This window comes from Panthera leo, chromosome F3, assembly GCF_018350215.1.
Source record: "Panthera leo isolate Ple1 chromosome F3, P.leo_Ple1_pat1.1, whole genome shotgun sequence".
NCBI lineage: Eukaryota > Metazoa > Chordata > Mammalia > Carnivora > Felidae > Panthera > Panthera leo.
The window spans coordinates 25,271,205-25,287,450 of NC_056696.1; the positions used below are offsets into that span (position 1 = coordinate 25,271,205).

Genomic DNA, 16,246 nt, shown 5'->3' on the forward strand with positions numbered 1-16,246 from the left:
CTCCGGGTCGGGGGTGGGTGAGGGAATAGGGTGGGAGGTGGGGGGAGTGCAGTCCTTAGAGATGTGCTGGTATCTGTCTCCCAGCATGCTCTAGAGAGCGGCTCCGGAGCCCGTCCTCCCAGCATGCTCTGGGGAGGCGGCTCTGGCTCTCGCCTTCCCAGCATGCCCTTTACCATGAAGGGCTATTTTTCTTTCTTTTTTTCTTTCTGCTCTTGTTTTTTTGGTGTCGTTTTTTGTTTGTTTGTTTGTTTGTTTGTTTTGGTTTGGTTTGGTTTTTGGTTTTTGGGTTTTTTGTTTTGTTTTGTTTTGTTGTTCACTCCTCATAGAATTTGGATGAAATCCGTTTGCGTGGTTCTTTATGTTTGTAGTCTCAATGCATTCCTGTGGGGTTAACCTCCCTTTTGATCGGACACTGTAACCAGCCTCAGCGCTCAGTATGTGGGTGAGGGCCACACCCGGTAAAGGAGGCCAGGCCGCCTCCACTTTCCCAACACTCCCTCCCCCACTCACCCACTCACACCCTCCACACCCATACACCCACACACAGCAACAGTCTAGGGTCGGGACTGAGGCTTCCAGGTTCTGAAACCTGGGAGGCATATCTGGGAATAGTAGGGTTTCTCAGAAGAGTTTGAGTCTGTTTCCTTTGTTTTAGAAGATCATTTTCCTGATGCTCTGGGCCTGTGATCACACGGAGCCAGTCTATCGTCATATCCTGGTGGCATTTGTACAGTTTCTCATTTGGACTGTGACTGATGGCACAGTGGGTTCCCTGCCAGCCCAGCATTTCCAAGGAAGCTTCAGGTCACCACCTAAGCCCTTGGAGGTCATAGCTAGCTACATCCCTGCCTCCAAAAAGAATCACATATTCAAAGCCAAATCCTACCAATGCAGTCATTTCTGAAATAAAACATGCTAGGAATTCACTCAACCCTAGAGATCTTTGCTAATTGGAATTATTTTTTGCCTGTTTGGCTGGGAGATGTTTTTGTCGTGCTAGAAGTCCAGGATGGCCAAGGAGAGAGCAACTTGTTGCCCTGATGGAATTGATGGCTCTCACCTACTCTCGCTGTGCTGACATAGCTGGTGCCTGAGGTCAGTTTCTTCTGGAGACACACTACTTCGGCCTTGTTTCTTGAGCTACTCATATCTCCTGCAGAGCCCAGAAACCACACTCATCGCCTGAGGAAACGTGTCTGGCAGGGGAATGGGTTCACAGAACAGAGGTCATGGCGGGGAGGGCATCAAGAACCACTAAATTGTTTCATTCTTTTTCTAACTTCTTACCTTGTCTGCTGCTCCTGGAAACAGTTCTGACAGACTGTTCTAGTTGTTCAGGTCTCATTCAGGCCCTGTTTCGAGAGCCAAAAGAAAATTATTCTCTTATGCTCTGTGTCTCTCATCTAGTCTCTGGCTCTGGGGTTTCTGGTTGTCTTCATGGAATGGGTCTCCAAGGAGCTGGATAATTTTATCAAAATCTAGTGCCAGTTATGGTCCGGGAGGGGTGAGCTGACATCAGGGACACCATTCTTCAGCACACATTTCACATCTGTGACATCCTTCAATGGCATCCAGGAAAAGGAACAGGATTCAACAGAAGAGCATGTTACAGCATCATCTAGGAGGGTGTTATTCCTCTTGGATTATGAAAATAATCTCCAGAGGAGGGAATGAAGATTCTAATCCTGGGTTTCGGTGTTTGGTTAAGGCTCATGAAATCATAAATGGAAAAAAACCCCCACAACTTCAGAGATTAGTTAATTCAACATTCTCCTTTAAAAGATGAGGGAGCAGAGATCCACTGGATTAAATGGCTGGCCCAAGGTTACACAGCAAGTGTAGAGCCTGGCAAAAGGATATTGTTTCCCTGACCCTTAGGTCATCCCACCCCATTCTCTCTGTCCCTCTAGTTCCCCCATGATATTGACCAGGTAGCATGTGGTTTCTACACTTTTCAGCCTTTATCTGGCATCTTTCTTTTAAATTATGTCTCACCCAGGTGCTCCTATATAGGGCATTGTATATGGCAGTCCTGAGGGAAGGGAGGAAGGCCATAGCTAGGTTTCCCTTAGAAATCAAGAGATCTCAACAACTTAGAGGAAATCCCAAAAAGTGACCCACTGAATCCAAGAAAGGATTGTTTTATGGAAGGCTAAGAAAGACCTGGAATGTTCAAGATGATACTAGAGAGAGAGACACAGAAGAGGCTTTTTCTGGGCAAAACGGTCCTAATCCAGGAAAAGAAAACAGGGAACTGAATTCCCTAGGGCAACATGGCATTTTTTTAAGGATGTGGAGTTTCTCTATGGTTAGAGTTTATTATGAGGATCTACATAAGCACATCTGAGAAAACCCAGACGTCATTTGTCTCTTTGGTGCACCCTGTTACTCTGCTGGGCTCTGTGATCAAGTCCCATTTGGTCCACAGCCCATGATAGGGAACTGGGCTGGCTGTGTACACTCTATGTGGGGATAGGCAGGGAAACAACAGGGGCAATAAAGATGTCTGGAATGAAATGGGGCAGATCTTATCTTGGTGGATCACAGGGATTGTATTAAAATAGCTTTTCTTTAATATAAGGAAATGTGAATTTCCTTTTGGGTAGAATTGTCCATTCTCCAACCTGCCCCATTCTTCATTTGCTAGGGGGAGGTCAGAGCCCCTATCTCAGTCCAGGGCAGGACATTGTGCCTGTGATGCTGCAAAGGCTGGCACTAGAATGACTCAGAGTTTGAAGTAGTGCCCCGGGTGCCACAAGGATGACCTCTAGGCCCTGACTTCCCCTTCTGGGGTCCCACTTCTTCCTACAAAGGCCAACTCAAGGCTGGCATGGCTCAGAGATTTTGAGAAACGCATGGGGTACAATGATCATGTTAACAGAGAGGTCAGGAGCCTAGGCATTTCCTGCCTATCGATGAAAAACATCCCTCTTGCTCTTCTGAAAGTGGCTGAACAGGCAGGAGGGAAACCCTTTGTGCCAGTGACTCTCACCTCAAGGAGTGGCCCTCTGGGGGGTTCTGTGCTGCTACCTGGTACCTCATTTGCCACCCCCAACCCCAGGCAGTCTCTGGGGCCTTCTTGCTTTCATTTTCCTTGAATGTACATAAGAACAGGGAGGAAAGTCTCTTACTGAAGTGCCTGAAACCCAGAGCTAGAGCTTCTAGAGACGCTATCTATTCTTCCATCTCCACTTGACCAACTTTCCCCAGCGTTCTCTGGTCTCATGCTTCAGCTTCTCAGAAAGAAGAACTTGCTGTTCTAATTAAGTAGAAAGTGAGACTTAATAATCAAACTGCAGCAAAAGGCAGAGGATTACGAGGAGACATGACTTGTATTTTAACAGCCCAAATCTACTCTCCCCGACTGATAGAAACACACACTTTAGGGGACTAAGAGAGAGAAGCATGTTATTATATTCCATTCATCAAAAGAGTAATGCAAAAATAAATCCGTAGAATATGAAAAGCTCAGGATCTCTCCCAAGGCTACTGCAGGAAGGCCGACAGGTGAGATGGGGAGGATGGAAACAGGGACTGATTTTGTAGCTCTTCCACTTAGGATACCCGAGGAATAGCACTGTGGTCCAATTCATCCAGTCTGCACCTTCCTATAGCTGCCCAGTGAACTGAATTCTTCACGTGGTTTCTTTGTCGTGTAAGTTTGGGGTGTCCTATTAGCTTGTTCCAGTTACTTAGGAATGAGTTACACTCTTTCCCTTCAGTCTAGCCCAGGGCCAGAACTCAGTTTGATCCAAACGGTCTCAAGGATTGGCGCGGGGAGGGGGAAGCTTTTTTTCTGAATCACTTTTGGTCGCTGAGTCTGCCGTTTTGAGAGTAAGATTTGCTTTATGAAAATCAATTCATTAATAAAAACTACATTAAAGTTGCGACACCATTTCACAGTGAAATATTTTGAGTAAAATTTTGTTGCTAGAATAGTCACGGACAAAAGTTTTATCAGCGAAATGTTTCAATTACGTTAATAAATAAGACGATACTCGTATTGTGTCTTTGTCCAGAATCTTCTCTGTAAGCTGCAGAATTAATCACTTTTTTGTCATAGTCTTACTTGACAGGAGCCAACAGTTGCAAAAATGTTCTTAGAGCAGAGATTTTCTGCCCGGTTTAGCTGATGTCACATGTGTAATATGAAAGAATATACAGCCATACCCAAGGATCATAAGCAGGGAAGGATAATTAGCAAAGTTGTGAATTATGCCTAAGAGTTTTCAATTAAAAAAAAAAAAATCAGATCTTAGAACCTACCTAATCTGCATTGTCTCATCTTGGTTAGCTTTGGCTCCCTAATGAAATTAGCTCTTTTAAAACAAAAATGTATTTGTAAAAACTCAGCTCAAATAACTCACTTTTGGTATAAGAGATCTTAAGACAAATCATTAAACTCTCAATTTGGGCAATGTAAACAAGCAAAAAAATGAATAATTTGTTAATTGTTCAGTTCTGCTCTATTAGTCCTTATTTCATGTGTAGTTGTAACACATATTGTGTGTTGATATAGATCTAAATGGTGATTGTCATTAGCTAGTATCAGTCGTGATTCAGAAGGTAAGATAGCAATTCCCCTTTAGGACCCTTATTTAGGGCTTAGCCACTTGTTTCTCAGATTAGTTGTGATTTTTTAAAAAAATCATTTTGGTTTTTACTATGTGTTTTGTTGTTACTGTTTACGATTGGGAATAGTTAGCTTTTGTGTGTATCCATCTGGGTTTGGTGGCACATCATAATGATGCTTGATATGCCTTGTAAATTGATTACTTGTGTTTACATTTGTTATTTTGGCCACAAACCGAAACCATTTTTTTCTGTGTCCTGAGAGCATGTAATGTTGAAAGCTTGGTTTAAAATTGGGCATAAACATTGGTTTAATTTGCTAACTTACATGAACTTATAAAAAAATATGCACTCACTATGAACTAACATACATGTACCTACACATTTCTTCTCTTATGACCCATAAGTAAGCTTCAGAGCTCAGAATTTCTTAGGAAGTTCCATGTAGTCCATAGTGTAGTCCAAGCAAAAAAAAAAAAAAATTAATGTCTACTTTCCAGGTGGGAAAATTGGACCATAGTGAGAATCCACGACATTTCCATGACCATGTAAAAACATTAAAAGAAGACCTAATAAACATATTCCTGGTCCTTGAGCCTCACTCCAAACAATGGACATTACTGAGTATCTTCTTACCCCTTTTTTCTGGCCTCCCAAGAGTACTGACAAGAAACCACATCCTGGGATAAGATCAGAAATACATCTGCTAAGAAGCTATAGTCTATGGGCAGCTCCATTCCTACCCACATCTCCAAACAGAAATCCCTGTGAGTCAAAGTAGATGATGATGTGTGTAATAGTCTACCAGCAGCGCAGTTAATCAGAAAACTCTCAGGGAAGAAGTACAAGAGAGTTTTCAGTACCAATTAGAAATACTGATCAGAACCAGGAAACACAGCTCCCTTAATCTGGCAGAGTCAGGACAAGACTCATAACAGAGGCTAAGTCCTGAGTAGGCTATCTCTCAGCCACACACCCCTTCTCTCTTCTTAGGAACAGTTTGTCAGGTCCACAGAAATGATGGAATCATGTCTACATCAAGGGAGTCATATGAGTCACTTTTCCACTTCCCATCTCTACTCAGGAATCCTCTCCCATTCTATGACCTTCTTAATGATTCATCCCATTGAGGAATAGTTTTATAATTGTATGTATTTTTCTTGATGTTTATTTATTCTTGAGAGAGAGAGAGACAGTGGGAGCAGGCAGAGAGAGAGGGGGGGAGACATAGAATCTGAAGCAGGCTCCAGGCTCTGAGCTCTGAGCACAAAAGCCCGATGTGGGGCTCAAACCCACAAACCGTGAGATCGTGACCTGAGCTGAAGTCGGACACTTAACTGACTGAGCCACCCAGGTGCCCCTATAATTGCAGGTATTAACTAATGGAATCCCGCAGCAAGTTCCCTGGAACATGTACTGCCAAATCTCATACTTGGCAGCGACAGACGCCAATCACTTAGCAAAGCATTCTTCCCTCTCATAGTGTAGGATTGTCACTGAGACATGGCCTCCTACCAAGGGACTCTATTTCTCAGAGCCCCTTGCAATTCAGATATGGTTCTAAAACTGGGTTCTGGACCATGGAATGTGAGAGAAAGTGACTTGCAACCCCTCCGGGCCTGACACACAGAAACCTTTCAGGTGTCTCCCACTTCCATGTCTTTTTCCTTTTCTACTCACTGGAATGGAAATGAGTCCCAAGGCGACCTTGCAAGTCACATGTTACAAATGGCAGGGTCCCTGGAATGACTATGTAGAGGGTCACCCTGCCCACTTGCTCCCTATCTGTTATTAGAGCAAGAAAAAAAGTCTATTGTGTTTGAGCTACATACATTTTTAGGTCGATGTGATATAGTAGTTAATCTAAGTAATACATACACATTTCCTGGGTACTAGTTGTTAGTTACAGTGAGAGATTTATAAGACATGTGATTGACTATGCCAAGACAGGATAATAAATTCACTTCTACAGAAGGTAAAGCTAAGTGATTAGACCTGTCAGAATTTGAGGGATTAATGTGGACTGGAGCAGAATCTTTTTCCTTGGCCATTTGGGTAGATGACCAATTCAGGATCTTAATTTATTAGATTTTAATTTATTAAAAAGCATGACAATATACCACAAACTATTGATTTTACCTTAATTTCATAGCCAAAGGAAGAAAGGCAAAAATATTAATTATAACCCCACTCTGCTCAGGTTGTTCCAGAAAGAAGTCCTTCTTTATGCTTAGGAGACAGCACCAATTAAATCTCATAAAGTACTCTCATGGTTGGAAATGGCAAAACAAGATGTTCAGAAAAATACAAACTCTAGGACCCATGGCTCTGTGACATTTTGGTTTCTATTGTTTTGGTTCCTCCATCTTAGGCTTAGAGTTTGACAAATTAGAAACTGACTACAGGCATCTAAGAATTGTTCTTTATTTAAAAACACATCCATGAAAAGCCAAGGAGCTATAAAGGCAAGGCTGCACCAATGTCTTCCAAGCCGAGGTGGAAGTGTCTCTGGATTTTCCAGCAATTCCCAGGGGTATCATAATGACTCAACAGTCTGTTGCAATCAGATGTGGAAAGGGGAGGAGTGGTGGCTGGAATGCAAAGCAGTGTGCACAACCCAGACCCATCCCAGCTTTGCCAAACCCAAGTGCCCCCATGGGAGTGTCTTGCAACATGTTCTGTTGAGAAATGAGGTTGCCAACCAGGGGGTTATTGCAATAAAAACTACTTGTGATGAACAAGAGTTGTAATTTTAAATATATTTTTTTTAATGTTTGTCTTCCTTACTAGACAATCAACTCTGTGAGGGCAGAGACTACGTCACCACTGTACCCCAGCCCCTGACACACAGTAGGTACTCAATAAATATATGTTGTAAGGATGGATGGATGGAGGGATGGATGGATGGAAGGATGAAGGATGGAGCCTACCCAGCTCAAGTGTGAGTAGAAACATTCTCTGCTACAGGGAGAGGGAATGAGAAAATAAAACACGTAGACACACATAATTTTTAGTGTTTGAAAAGTGGGATTGAATTAGGACTAACAAATCTTCTAGATAATTGTAGTTCTTTCAATGCTCAAGCTACATTTTTCTATCACTTTGAAACCCAAAAGTAAATACTTTCCCAGTGTTTGCTGGTCAGAAGTGCTTTAATAAAAAAGTAGTCTCTAAGTTGCCATGGTGTCACTGGAGAAAGGATGGCACTTCTAGGCCCCAGAAGAAACTGAAGGTGGCAGGACCCAAACAGGCACCATTGCTCCAAATGGACCAGCCTTACAGCCTCTCAGTCCACCACTGCTCATTTCTCCCAGCTTGAAAGTGGACGACATGTTGACAAACTGGGTGGTAAGTGGGAGGAACTCTGGTCAATGAGAAGCTTGTAGTTGGACACTACAAGGTAATAGTATTTCACTGGCCACAGTGTGACTGGACTTCACTCTCTGTTCAGACATTAGGAAGAACTGTATGGGTGGGCAAAGTAAAAATATTTCTCCTTTGGTCATATTACTCAAAGAATAAGCTGACTATAGCCCAGCAGCATACTCCATACTCCATACACTGTCCATACTCCAGGACTCAGTGTGTGACTATCCCAAGGCAAACACCTGCCCATGCAGCTTGCCCTTCCATCCAGTCTACCCTTTGGGGTCCGGGCCCTTGACCAGTCTCACACCCAGTGCTACTTGCCTCACTGCCCAGCATCAGGAAGCAAGTAGTGTCACACTGGTGCGATAAGACATTTATCTGGCCAAGGTCTCAGGGATGGGATCAGGTTCAGTTGACCTGAGCATGCCCATTCAACATGCTCAAGTGTCTCCATCCCACCCCAACCACACGAGATGGCTCCTGAGGTCTGTATCCCAAGAACCTCAGCTGAGAAATCTCTATGGCAGATTCACTGTTGCTCAAGAGCCTGTGTATTATAGCAGCCTGGCGGCAGGTTGTCCCTGATGTTCTCCAGGTTCTTCACATCAGCCAGAATCCCGTCGATGCTCGTCTCCAGCAAACGAAGGTGGCGCTGCTGCCGACGTGCTCGATCTTCCAGCTCTGACACCAAGGGCCGCAGCTGGCTGTTGATCTGAGTCTTGGCTCGGAAGAGTTTCTGCTCCAGTAAGATCAGTCCCTCTTCATCCACACTGCCAGGCTGGTCTATTTTAGGGAATGAGAAAGGAGTTAATATAGAAGAGCTGTGATTAGATCTCCTTGAACACACAAGGGCCTTCTACACCCTTAACTAAAACCTGTTTCCACCTGCCCAGAGAAAATGGTATGCCATGCCTTTAAAAGGCTTATTTTACATTGGGAATAATATAGAAAATATTCTGAGAGCTCTAGCCTAGTTACTAGTTATGAACTGCCCAGTTCAAGCCTCTGAACTCTATAGTTAAGCAATATGAAGCTTGGATTTCTTTCACTTTAGGGCCAAGTTCACACTCTGAAAAGACGAAGGCTGAAGGTCATAGGAGACTGAGTACTGTCCAAGGTGTCTGCCCAACACAGCTCACCCTAGGATCAGAATCAACTCCAAATTATGTTTACTGAACTATCCTTGGGAAATATCTTGCTGTTTTCCATTAGAAGACCTTTAGAAACTGGCTGGGTTTGGGGTTTAAAGAGGCCAAGGTATGCTTTGACATTTTGGGGATAGATTCCAGCTGGTAGGAGGTGATGTAAGCTATCATTCTGGCCTGAAACAGTGGGAATCTGGCTAGTTATTAGTTTATTTCCAATATTAAATGTAGTCATATTTGTTGAGGTATGTTTCACCCATAAATAATCTAAAACTAATGTCAGCAGGAAGGGCACCTGGTCAAACCTATTTAATGTGGAAAGGGTTTGAGTGGCCTTTGGTCAATTCAAACTCAAGGTCGGGTTGCCTCACATATCTGAGCCGTGGTGTGAGCATTTGACTGCCTGAGTTTATTACACCTAGAGATTAAGCTGTTACTGTTCCCGGACTCCAGAGAGCAAACAGGAGAAACAACACCCTAACAAAAATGTATATCTGGTAGATCAGACCTTCACCTCGGAGCAGGGGAGAATTCCAGAATTCCGGGTTCTATGACATGCTGGGAAAGTTAAGTAAGCTTGGGAACAAAATAACCATGTCCTCGGAGAGGCAGGACGATCTGCTCAAAAAGGGCAGGAGCCTTGGAATCAAAGAGTCCTCAGTTCAAATCCCACCTCCACAGTTTACTATGTGATCCGTGGGACTTATCAACCTCTCTGAGCCTCAGTTTACTCCTCTGTGAAATAAAATAATAAAAATAATAAAACCTGCCTCACAGGACCTCAAAAAGGCTTAAATGACCAGAGAACACCTGGCATAGTGCCTGGCACCTGGTAAAACGCTCTCATTTTCTCTTGAAGGGCCCTGTGTGTTGCATTACCTTTTTCAGAACACTAAACAAAGCTGCTTATATCTCCACTGGGGAACTGGGTTTTGTGTTTTTTTCACCCTCAGAGGGTATTTACTCTTTGGAGCTAATGGGACTACAAAGCAGACTCATTAGTATAACAACACAGGCAATACTGATCTGCCAGGGTGAGGATGCTACTCCACAGAAAAATCAGATTTTCGAGTTGTCCTACCGAATTGAAAAGGTAAAACCAAACCTTTCCCTGAATGTGGCTGGAATCCATGATCAAATCCCTCGTTCCCTATCTGCTGCAGCCCCCGACAAATCAGGCCAAATGAGGGTTCGATATCAGGGGGAGGGATACTGTGGGCAAACCTGAATTGTTGCCAAACTGTGCCACTAAATCTATTTTATCCGAAAATTTTGCAGTATCTCTTGTCCCTACTATCTTCACATTTCTTCCAGACTATCAATCAGGCAGGTCAAGTTCCTGCTTATATCAAGGTATAACTGTGGGTTGGGAGGGACAAACAGCAGAATCAGCAAGTGACTCTTGACTTCACAGTCTGGGAGAATCTCCCCCGCTCACTACTACTACCACTATTGTATCAGAGTTCAGGCTTGGCCACCTCCTCCTCAACTCCTTCCACCATTTCCAAAATGGTCTCACTCTGCCTTTTGTCTAACCCACCTCCAAGCTCTCCTCCACTCACTCCTGCACTCCACTTAGTGATCTTTCTGAAATATACAGTGATGATGTTATTACTCTGCTTTAAAGTGTCCACTAGCTGCTCAGGATCAAGGCCAGAACCCTTAGCAGGACTGTCAAACTGTCCACTCTTCTCTTTAGCTGTGAAGGTTGAATATACTGCCTCCACAATTTACTATGTGATCTGAGGGACATGATTAACCTCTCTGAGCTCAATACACCTTCTCTAAAGACACCCAGATCTTTGACCTACAGACTTTCACCTCCAAGGGCAATAGGTACTCAATGACCCATCTTATAGACGTTAAAATAGAATCCAGAAGATGTAAAGTCATGTGCCCAAAGTCTCTGGGTGTGGAAACAAAGCAAATACCCTTTAAGGGTATCAGACTTCCATTCATCAGGGCTAGGTCTAGCTAATTTTCTGGGCGAAGCCCTGAAGCAGGGGGCTGGAAGATTGTGGATACTCCACATACCCATTAGATCTAAGATGCTATCCAACGTGTTGAGGGTGTCTTGGATCGTAGCTCCTGCATTCTTGGCTCTGTTATCAACTCTTTGGGCTTCTGTAATTACCTGGAGAAAAAGAAATACAAACCAGTCTTGAAAGGGTGTCTCTCACATTAGCAAGTTTAAAGGGATCTCCCATGGAAAACGATGGAAACTGACCATCTGTACTGTGTCCATATCCAGGTCAAATTCTTGCTCCTTCCTTGCCAGCTCTCCTTCCACTTCCCTCATCTCGCTCTTCAGAGTGGCCAGTCCCTTCTCCATGGCCAAGGCTCCATCTGCTGTCACGTTGGCTTCCAAGTTCAGACTCCCTATCTCCTGGGAGAAGAAAGGGAGCCAGGGACGGGAGGAGATATAGGGGTGAGGCACAAAAACATCCCAGAAACAAATACGGAAAAAACACAGCTGCAGCCAGGCCCTGATGGAGTGAGTTGGATGAACAATGGAACAGTCAGACTTGCAGACACACCCTTCCCCAAGCTCTGCTTGAAACAAGTTACTTTGAGGGTCTGGCTGTAGGTCCTAGGAGGGTCAGAAGTGAAACACTGATTCCCTGTCAAGTCAATGTTCACCAAAAAGTGAACACAATAAAAAACTATTTGGGAAAACTCAGAGGGTGAGAAATTCACATCATTTCCTGTCATAGTTCTTTGCTGCCACAGACTTTTCAGTGATTTTACCAGGATCCCTGAGACAGTTGAGTTTGAGGTGCAGAGAATGAATGGGCTACAGCTGTGCTTTTGTTTCTATTAGGACAAAGTTTATCAGTACCTTTATCAATAAGCTGTTGTTAAGCATCAAATTGCAGTTATCTGTGTGCTAGAAGCTATATAAAGAGAGGCACGTGAAACTGGTCTCTCCCCTCAAGGAACTTACAATTAGAGATTATTCTTGCAAATTACCCAGTGGTCAAATAGTCCAGATACTAAAAGTTCCCTTTGGGCTTTCTAGAGCTGCAGAAGCTTTTTAGAAGTCATGCTTAAATGAGACATAAGAAGCTCTCTTCCAGCCGAGAAAGCACAGCTCCTACGATAGCATTTAACATGTGGGTTGTGGTGTAACTAGTCTGTCTCTCCCCATTGCACCAAGTGCTCCTTGAAGAGAAGGACTAGCTCTTTCTCATCTCCATATCCCCAGCACCAAGCACAGTGCTGGTACATTGTGGGAGGGGGGGAAAAAAGGATATGTGGTGCTTAGACATAGAAAATAGAGATAAGGGATGCAGAACTCCAGAATTTCATAATCTTGAATCAAACATCGATGATAGTTGTTAATGGGGTTGAACTGTGTCCTCCAAGAAGATATGTTGGTGTCCTGACCCCCAGTATCTCAGAATGTGACCGGATTTGGAAATAGGGTTGTTGCAGATTCGATGATTTCAGATTGATTTCTGACTTCTAGCCTCCAGAATGGCGAGAGAATAAATTTCGGTTATTTTAAGCCACTTAGTCTGTGGTACTTCATATAGCAGCTCTAGGAAGCTAATACAATAGTTGATAAAAGTATATATGCATATATCTTGGATGGCTCTGCTCATGGTATGGTCCAAAATGGGAGCTGCAAATGAAGCTTGCAGCTTTCAGAGATAGCCTTGTGACTCAATCAACAAAAAGGGGCACCTGTGGGGAGACAGGTTCTACTTACATAAACGGGTTAGAAGAAAGCTTAGGGCGGAAAGCCACCGCCACGTGGCGAAAACGCCCGAGGTTAGCCAGCGAGGTATTGTAATGGGATCACGAGTAACTTGTTATATCACCTGCAGGAAATTACCTTCCAACTGATGCCAATATACTGATGTATCTCGATCACAAACACCACTTACCCCCCGCCCCCCCGACCCTTTGCTTCCTACACCCACAAGTTAATGATTACTGTTTGATTGTTTTTTCCTCATTCACACGTGTAAGGTGTTGTTTTCTTCACGTTCACCACGTGGGTAGTATCTCGGGAGCTCCATAAATACGGAGACAGAAGCCCCGTTCAGGCCTCTTGTCTCCTCCCAGGCGTTACGTTTGCTCTCATGTTCAATTCTGCCTTTGTTCTCTTGCAGATAGGGAGCACTCCAGATTCTTAGTCTGTGATAGGTACCTGTGTGGATCTGGGGCTGCTATAGGCCCCAACGGGACTTTAAGTTGTAGGGATCGAAAGTGAGCCTGCTGCACGCTCTCGCTCTCTCTCTCTCTCTCTGGCTTCCTACGCCACTCTTGCGTTTGGGGCTTCTAATGCTAGCCTACTCTTCGACTTCTGTTTACCTGTTCTATCTTGTCCGTGATCTCCAGGGCCTCCCCGGCTGCGGTCTTTGCCCTCTGGGCATCGGCAGCAGCACCGCCCAGGGCTGCTTCTGCCTGTTTAGTCTTGTCACTAGCGCTTGCAACCTTCTGGCTGATATACGAGAGTCTCTTCATGGCCTCTTCGGCTTCCGCTTTTCTGTCTTCAACCTGCAAGTCAAACTCTGAAAGGCAAGAAAATATTGCCGTGAAGATGAAAAGTGACTTCTAGGGGCACCTGGGTGGCTCAGTGGGTTGAGCGTCCGACCTCGGCTCAGGTCATGGTCTCACAGTTCATGAGTTTTAGCCCAGAGGCAGGCTCTGGGCTGACAGCTCAGAGCCTGGAGCCCGCTTCAGATTCTGTGTCTACCTCTCTCTCTATCCCTCCCCTGCTTGCACTCTAAGAACTCAAAACCTCAAAAATGTTTTTAATGGCTTATAAAGCTTACAAATGAAGGTGAATGGGGCTAACGTTTTCATGAAAAATTCCAGGAAGAGTGTTATTACTGCCTGGGGGCAAAAGTAGGGGAAGTTGTGGCTCCTTATCTAACAGAAAGTATCTTAAAGGACCCATTGAAAGAGCCATAATCAAGTTTTTAGAAAAGCTGACAATCAGCCTGTACTTGGTCCCCACCACTGCAAGAGTATTAAAACCCTAAAGTAGGTCAAAAACAGGTAGAATCTTTAACGTTTATTTTTGAGAGCGAGCACTCAAGCACGAGTGGAGGAGGGGCAGAAAGGGAGACAAGGATCCAAAGCGGGCTCTGAACTCAAGTAGAGAGCCTGACGTGGGGCTCGAACCCACAAATTGAGATCATGACCTGAGCTCAAGTCAGACGTTTGAGCCACGCAGGCACCCAGAAAGCAGGTGGAATCTTTAAGCCCAAAGTTTCAAGCCAGAGCCTTAAACCTAAGCTACCAATGATGATAGTTGGAGGCTGGATAGAGGGAGTAGAGGCTCTTTCTGTGAGGAAAACCCCAAGACTTTAGGAATGTTTTCTCTTTTTGTAAGTTAGTAAAGAAACCTGAAATCCTAAAACCTCTACAAGGCACAAACACAAATTTCCTGGGATCTAGATGTTGTGACAAAGCTTGCTCTATCACCACAAAACAACCACGTTGATTCTACACTTAAAAAAAATCTTTTAATGTTTATTTTTGAGAGAGCACCAGCTAGGGAGGGACAGAGTGGGAGGGAGACAGAATCCAAAGCAGGCTCCGGGCTCTGAGCTGTCAGCAACAGAGCCCAAGGTGGGTCTCAAACCCACAGTGAGATCATGACTCTAGCTGAAGTCGGACCCTTAAGCCACCCAGGTGCCGTTAATACTACATTGGAACCAGCCAGGCTACAAAAGAAAAGGAAAAATATCTGTGGTAGTAGGATGCTGGATCTGTGAAAGGACCTTAGAGATCACTTAATTCAACCTTCTCCCTTTAAAAGAGAAGACCTTAGGGTCTGCAAAGGCTGTGACTTTGCCTACAGTCAGCACCGAGCAGTCAGCCTAGCAAAATTCAGAACTCAAGCCTTCAGCCATCAAGCTAAATTCTTTCTGCTACATCCAATATTAATACTTTCTTAGAAAGATGTTTATTAAATGTCTGTTAATATCCCAATGTATCTATCATTTAGAGAGCTACATATGGATTCAAGATAAAGTCATGGTTCTACCTTTAACATAGTCAAGTGACCTGACCCATGAAATACTTACCTCTGAGATTCTTCAAGATGTTCTCAACTTCATAAAAAGTGGAATTGCCCATACTTAATGCTTCTTGGGCTCTGCTTTTAGCGAGGTTGGCACGGGAAAGCAGCTGATCTGATTTCTGTAAAGAGGCACAGAATAAGATTAGAGTAAATGTAACCTACACTGAGGAAGAGCATTCCTGGCAGAACAGCAGAATCGCCCTGGCACGCTTCATGACAGAGTGCTGCGATTCACCAGGAAGTCTAGGGGTGTTGTTGCAAAGCCCTCCACAATCTGGGACAGCGTGAACTCTATAACCTAACGACAAATCCCATATAGAGAACAGTCACAAACTCGTCTACCATCAAGGACAAGTACAGTTTTGCAAGTCCTAATCTTCTACTCTAGATACTTCCTAAAGCCAAGCTAGTAGAACAAGCTGGACCAAAATTGAACTCAGGCCTGAGTCCAATTCCTAGGTTTGAGGGCTGAGCCAGTGGGTGGAAATGAATTCTATCAAGTTGTCTGTTACTCCATCTATAAGCTACCATGACCTTCAGAGTTTTCTGTGGTTCCTCTTGCCATACTTATTCACTCAGTAGGCATCCATTACCTGGCTGTTGAGTGAATTAACAAAAGCATACCTGTCTCCCATTCTTTCCGTTCTGTAAGAGCTGCTGGGTTTCTTCTTCCCAGTTTCCCAGATTGCTTTGCATGTGCTTGAACTCCTCCATACGTCTAGTCACCAGGCTTGAGAGAGAATCAGCTTTTTGTCTGATCCTTTTCGCTTCTACCTGTAAGCCCAAAGAAATGAAGGGGTCTGACTTTCGGCCTATCAGTCACCACACCAGCCTTCTTAGGAGCTGGCATCATTGTTTGAGAATAACTGCAAAATCTAACAGAAATGAAGCAATATAGCTAACGATAGCAGCATCAGACAAGTTTTGTCTCAAAACTTACATGTTTACATATGCATGAAAATGTTGTAGGAATCATGGTGAGTGCTTTTTGCATAGGTAGAAAGCTGAATCTTAATCTACGTGACAGTTAAAGGAATTGATGACAGAAACAACATAAAACTTCTGAGAAGAACAAAAGGCTTCTGAATGGCAGTACATAGAGATGTACTATGGTTTGGAC

General features: G+C 44.0%; 1 protein-coding gene across 1 annotated transcript in view; it reads right to left on the reverse strand.

Moving 5' to 3' along the window:
* Positions 1-6,825: 6,825 nt before the first annotated feature.
* Positions 6,826-16,246, reverse strand: part of LAMC2 (laminin subunit gamma 2) — a 57,165-nt gene continuing 47,744 nt past the window's right edge. Inside the window, exons 18-23 of the mRNA XM_042925567.1 lie at positions 15,751-15,900; positions 15,131-15,245; positions 13,407-13,606; positions 11,314-11,472; positions 11,121-11,220; positions 6,826-8,724 (exon numbers count right to left, since the gene is read on the reverse strand). Coding sequence (XP_042781501.1) covers positions 8,471-8,724; positions 11,121-11,220; positions 11,314-11,472; positions 13,407-13,606; positions 15,131-15,245; positions 15,751-15,900 — 978 coding nt within the window. The 3' untranslated portion in view covers positions 6,826-8,470. The remainder of the gene's footprint in view (positions 8,725-11,120; positions 11,221-11,313; positions 11,473-13,406; positions 13,607-15,130; positions 15,246-15,750; positions 15,901-16,246) is intronic.